Genomic DNA, 6000 nt, shown 5'->3' with positions numbered 1-6000 from the left:
TGGACTCACACAGCCTAACGGCCTGGCCAAAGCATTACTTCCCGCAGTAGCATCCAGGCTTGGCCTGAGAACAAAAAGGCAAGGGCAGTCCACCCTACTCCTTTGATCAGGAAAGGAAGAACACACAGAGGGCGAGCAGGGGGAGGCAGAAGAACCGTCCATTTACAGCGGAGGGGCAGCCGATAGCACATTACGAGTCAGCTTGCCAACTTCTGAGATGTGCTGCTGGTCCCTGACCAGGCTGAGGCTGCTTCTGCGCCCGCCCCCTTGGCTGGTTGTGCTGGCTCCCAACGGGCACTTCTCTTTTGAAACCATTCCTGGGACTTCACCAATTCTTCTCAGGATCATTTCTGATTCTAAACATTCAAAAAGCCTCTTTAATATATATATTGTGTCTGACTCATTCTGGTCCCTCAGAGCAGCCCGGCAGCACCTCACCCAACGCTGCGAACCCCCCACTCTTTGCCTCCCTCCCTCCCGCTCCTCCCCCTCGCGCTCCCAGCCCGCGCTCCTCCCTCAGCCGCCCCCGCGCGGGGCGGACGAGACAAGATGGCGGCGGGCGCGGCGGGGAGGTAAGGGCCGGCCGCGGCTGGGCGCGGGTCGGGGGGCTGAGGGGCGGCCGGCTCGGGCGGGCAGCGGCGGGAGCTGCCCTCACTGCGCCGCAGGCCTCCCTCACAAGTGTGGCTTCCCTAATAGTGTTTTTATTTATTTATTTATTTTATTTTATTTTATTTATTTATTTATTCCTGCTTTAACCAAGGAGCTTGAGAGGCAGCAGCAGAAGAAACGGGTGATGCTGTGCTGCGTTGTAGGGCTGTATCCAGATTAATTAATTTCTCTTAGCTGTGCCACAGAAACCAGCACACATGTATGCGGAAGAACAGAGGTACTGCCAGGTTAAAATAAAATTCGGATGAAAGGCAACTGGCTGAAGAATAAACGCTTTCTTTGGTCAAAAAGATAAGAAGCATTTATACAAAGTCCATACAAAAACAACATCAGTTGTTACGCAAATGTTATCTTAAATGCCGTGTGTTCAGAAAGCTGTTTTCGACATCTCTTCCTGCTGTTGTGGCTATGTTATCTACAAGCTGAAAGCCCGTGCAAAGTACATTTTATACAAATGGTTGCAGCAGCAAAGAGTCCATTCTTGCTGGAACAGAAACTCGAGTTTCATCTGTGATATGACTAAGAAAAGTATTTCAAATGCTTACAGTACTTTAGAGCCCCTTCTGGTTTAATCCAGTGGTTTTCATGCAGTGATAAATGTGCTTTGTGTTTTTACTTGACTGTAAGGGTCACAAGGTTTACTTGACTTGAGGGTGTTCAGCACTGAAGAGATGAACGTATCTACCCCTCTTAGTCTATTTTAGATTTTACAATATGTTTGGTAAGTTGGTGCTTTGCAAAATTCCCTACTAGGACTACAGAAAATTGTTTGTATAAACTGATTATTGTAATGTTGTCAACAGTTTTAAGATGATACACACTGTCAATATTACTTTATGTATACACAGTAAATAATGAAACTTTTGACTTGGGGTGTGCAGAGAAGTAATTTTGTCTAAGTGATGAATATAAAGATTACACAATCTTGATGAATATAAAGATTACACAATCTGCGTAAGTTAGAAAAGTCAACAAGATGATTGGAGGATTGAGAAGGTAAGACAGTTAGCCTTCATGCTGTATCTTACTGGTTATAGCCTCCAAAATTATAATAGTGCAATTGCAGCTCATGCTCTCCTCCTGACATGAGGGAAAGCAGTACTGCATTTGCACATAGAATTTGCATACCAGTGAGGGCTTCCACCTTCCATTTTTCTTAAGCTTACTAAGGGGTGACAAGTAGGGGAGGAAGAGCCTTACTTAGCTCAATGAAAGTCTTCTCAATAAAGCTACACAACTGCTTGATGAGGATTAGTCATACCTTATTTCCAGTTGTTTTGTTGGCATTGCTTTTATTAATGGAACTGCTATTTCTGTTTTCCCAGGCAGCACCAAGAGCTAATGGGATTTGTCACGCCAACACTAAAGTGAGACTAAGCTTCGACCCTCTATACGGAATTGTTAAAAGAGGAAGCTGCAGTACCAAAAGCAGACCGTGCTTGATTGCATGAGACTGTACCTCTCTCAGAGCAAATTAAATCTTACTTCACAAACTTTATGAGATACAAACTTTAAATCTTTAAAGTTAAATCTTTCAACATCTCATTTTTTTTTTTGCATCGCAACAATGAACCAGTGATTGACTTCTTAGAGCTGTAACTTGAATAACTGGGGAGAACGAATGCTATGGTTCCTAGTAAGATACATACAAAATGTGTTCTTATCCCTTCAAATTAAGATTTGTAGTTTGATTTACTATCAAGACCATAGAGGTCAATTTTAAAACAAACAAACAAACATCATCAACAAAAAAAGTATATGCAAACCCTTTGTTTTTGCAGACTCTTGTTTCTTCCTAGTAGCATTAGTCCCTTTTTAGATACTTGGTAAACTTAAAACTTACTGTACTGCTGTTTAATACAGATTTTTTTTTCTCAGCTAGAGAGAGGTATCCTTTGAAAATGTAAATGTTAACAAAAAGGAATGCACTGGCAAAGTAAGCCAGTAATTCATAACTACCTAAAACTGTGAAAAGATAGCTGCTTACAAAGGTGAATTGTGAACTGATTTTAAGCAATAACACTACAGGCATTCAGGGTGCTCGTAGCTGTATCACTAACTGTATGCTACTGAAGTAAAGAGTCCCTTACGTTTAAACTGTGTGCTTTAATGATTTAAACAACACCAAATTAGTATTTCATTTTATATTATGAGAGTCTAAGAATAGAGTAAGATAAATAGCTAGCAACGTGTCCTGGTTTTACCCCACAGTGCTTGACAGTTGCTTGCATGATCCAGGAAGATGGTGAGACTATCAATTTTCCTTTACTTGGGCAACTATCATAACTGTAATTTGACTAAAACTGGATTAAATTTTTCTCATTGTAGAAGAGTGCTCACCTCCAGCATATGCACAAGATAGTATCAAGATGCACACTGCTTAAACTTACAATAATTTATTGTGTTTAGGAACAGTGAATAAATACCAAGCTGTTAGCTTCAGTTTGGCAGTCCTTTTCCAACCAAAATGTGTGTTTTTTTTTTTTTCCTGGCAGAAACTCCATTGCCAGCAATGGATGCATCAGAACATGAAATTAATAAACAATACACACAGACAGCAGTTTTCTAAACATACCCCCTCTTTTAAAAGGCGTGATACAGATTTACTGAACAAGTCTCAAGCAAATTCTTCACAGAAGAAAATTTTGCTACAAGCTGTCCTCTCTTCGAACATTGTTTTCTTCACCAATGCTGGTAGTTTATTTCATGGAGTATATTATCTATTTTTAAGAGTACTGATGGATCATTAAAAACAATTTTTGTTTTCTACTGAAGGTAAGCTGAGACATGACTGGTAATGAGGTGTATGAATTTAAGAGTCATGTACCTCTTGCTGAGCATTTCATGGCAATCATGAATAAACATACAAGAAAGGAAAAGGCAATACAATGTTCTGTTCTTTGGGGGTGTGGGGTGTTTGTTTCAGCTTGCTTTTAAACCGCTGTTCAAAAGTTAAGGTTATCAAATTTAACAGGTGTTTTGGTTTTTCATGAACTTGTGTGTTAAAAACACAATTGAAGAAACTTCCTGCTCGTGATGAGAATCACATTCAAGTATTTGAAGTCGAATATCCCCTAGGTTTCTTTCATTTCCTATTAAAAATGTTTTTATAAAAGCGTGAAGACTACAGAAAACCAATTAACATACTAGAGTTAATCTAGCATAATTTTTTCCACAACTGTATTTTACATATCACCAAACCTCCGCTTTAGCAAAAGAAAAAAAAGAATAAAAATAAATTCTCTTCCAACTATTTACACACAGGAATTACCCTGCTGTGGAACCACATTTTTTCACTCTGCAGTCCCTCTAACCCAAGGCGTAATCTTAGGTGTATCCTTTTGTGATTTAGGTTCTTGGAAGTTTTCAGCAAACCTTTCTCTTGCTTTATCCCAATTCTTTTTATTCTTGCTCTGGATGATCTGAACATCTTCAATTGAGGCCGGTCTGCTTGTACCCAAACCTGCATTCAGCTTATGTAACTGAAGGTGGATCTGTCAAATACATGAAATATTACTGTAATTGCAGGTTAGGTATTCTAAATACTTAATATTTTATAATACTATTACCCCTCTCCCTCAAGCACTTCTCTTTACAGCTCTTCTATACCTAGATCATACACAAACATTTAAAGTTTCGCGGAGGTTTTAAATTGGCATCTATAATCCAAAGATCTGTGACTTGGCAGTTTTTCCTTTCTCATGGCTCATCATGTAGTTTGAATTTTGTGCTACAGCTGTCTTGGTTAAAGTGAAGGATTACATCATATGCCCATCTTGAATTCACACCACTTAAATTAATTTCTTTCTTCTGACAGACTTTGTATACAAACACAAAATTATTAATCCAATGTCTCTCTTCCCTTGTTCAGTTTCTTAACAACCACCTTACTGTCATTTTCCACTGATGTGATTAAATCATAGTAAAATTTCAGAATACTTCACTGATAAAGGTAAAATTGATTTGTGATCAGTCCTATTGAGATTATTCCCTCCCACACTGAACTTTGAAATGTTTCCAGTGAATAATGGCTTGTCATTAGACATTTTCAAATGCAAACGCACTTTTATTTCTTTGTCCTCCAAGTGAAAACCGGACAGACTTACCGGGTCCTTCATACCACCACCATCCTTGCCCAGGCCTTCCCCTTTTTTCCATCCCATCTTCTCCAACATTTTGTGTCCTTTGTTGCTGTCACTGATCTCACTTAAAGAAATTTTAAGATAATTAATAAGCAAGAGTTCATACAAAGCAAATGCTAATCAAATATTCAAAGACAAAAACGTGCATGCATATGCAACTCTGGAAACCAAGATCCAACTACTGTGTTGTTCCTACTTCTAAGAGCTACCTCAAAGGCCCTAGTGCAAACTTTTTCAAGTTCTTGAATACTGCATTCAGTGTTGGGCCCCTTACTACATGAAGTATATTGAGTTGCTGAAGTGTGTGCAGAGGAGAGCAATGAAGCTAGTGAAGGAATTGGGGTTGTTTAGTCTGGAGAAAAGGATGCTGAGGGGACAACTCGTTGCTCTCTACAACTACCTGAAAGGATGTTGCATAGGAGGGTACTGGTCTCTTTTTTTTTTTTCAGGTGACACGTGATAGGACATGAGGAAATGGTCTCAAGTTGCACCAGGGGAGGTTTAGATTGGACCTTTGGAAGAATTTCTTTGCAGAGAGGGTGGTCAAGCATTGGAACAGACTGCTGGAAGTGGTGGAGTCCCCATCCCTGAAGGTATTTAAGTGGTGTGCAGACATGGCACTAAGGAACATGGTTTAGTGAAAGGTCTTGGGTAGGTCAAGCTGATGGCTGGACTTGATCATGTGGGTCTTTCCCAATCTTGATGATTCTGTGATTCTACATTTATTTTCCCATAAATATCTTTGGTTACCAAAGCTATCCTAAGACTCTGGTCAACACCAACTTTCTTAAAACTCCCTCTGAACTACTTGCTGACTTTTAGGAGTTAAAAGATACAGCATAGGTGAGTGGGAATCAACTGCACTAATGAAAAGGCAGTATCACTACCTCACCACTAAAGCATTCCAACACACATTAGAATCTCATGTCATTGTCTCACGTTTCCTTTTACTAACTTACAAGCACCTACAAAGTCATGTTTCAAACAAACAAACAAAAAAAACAACCAAAGAAGCAAAGGAATAATTCAAGAGGAAGTTTAAAGTAAGTATCATTTAAGAGTGTACACGCACACCCTATGATAGGCTGGATATTGACAGTTGAAAGAAATGATGTGGGTGAAAAATTTGTTACTATTGCTGGGACTGGACAGAAAAAAATAGAAACAGGCTGTTGAAAGTGTCAATAGT

General features: G+C 39.6%; 1 protein-coding gene and 1 long non-coding RNA gene across 5 annotated transcripts in view; one reads left to right on the top strand and one right to left on the bottom strand.

Annotated features, from left to right (window-relative positions):
* Nucleotides 1–479: 479 nt before the first annotated feature.
* LOC310889854 overlaps nt 480–6000 on the top strand; it is an 8221-nt gene continuing 2700 nt past the window's right edge. The window contains exons 1-4 of one of the 3 annotated variants that reach the window (XR_014576841.1): nt 482–572; nt 1995–2305; nt 3165–3444; nt 5261–5404. This is a non-coding gene — a long non-coding RNA (uncharacterized lncRNA). Of the gene's footprint in view, nt 573–592; nt 3445–5260; nt 5405–6000 lie in introns of those variants that run through there. The other 2 variants (XR_014576840.1, XR_014576842.1) reach the window with 2 other exon arrangements.
* The window catches only part of AGGF1 (angiogenic factor with G-patch and FHA domains 1), a 25306-nt gene continuing 22556 nt past the window's right edge, over nt 3251–6000 (bottom strand). For both annotated transcript variants that reach the window (XM_083818015.1, XM_083818014.1), the window contains exons 13-14: nt 4776–4875; nt 3251–4163 (exon numbers count right to left, since the gene is read on the bottom strand). In XM_083818015.1, the coding sequence (XP_083674141.1) occupies nt 3963–4163; nt 4776–4875 (301 nt within the window). In that variant the 3' untranslated portion in view covers nt 3251–3962. The remainder of the gene's footprint in view (nt 4164–4775; nt 4876–6000) is intronic.

This window comes from Anser anser (genome assembly GCF_964211835.1).
Source record: "Anser anser genome assembly, chromosome: Z".
Taxonomy (NCBI): Eukaryota; Metazoa; Chordata; class Aves; order Anseriformes; family Anatidae; genus Anser; species Anser anser.
The sequence above is the reverse complement of the archived record's forward strand: the minus strand, read 5'-3'. Positions and strand labels throughout refer to the sequence as shown.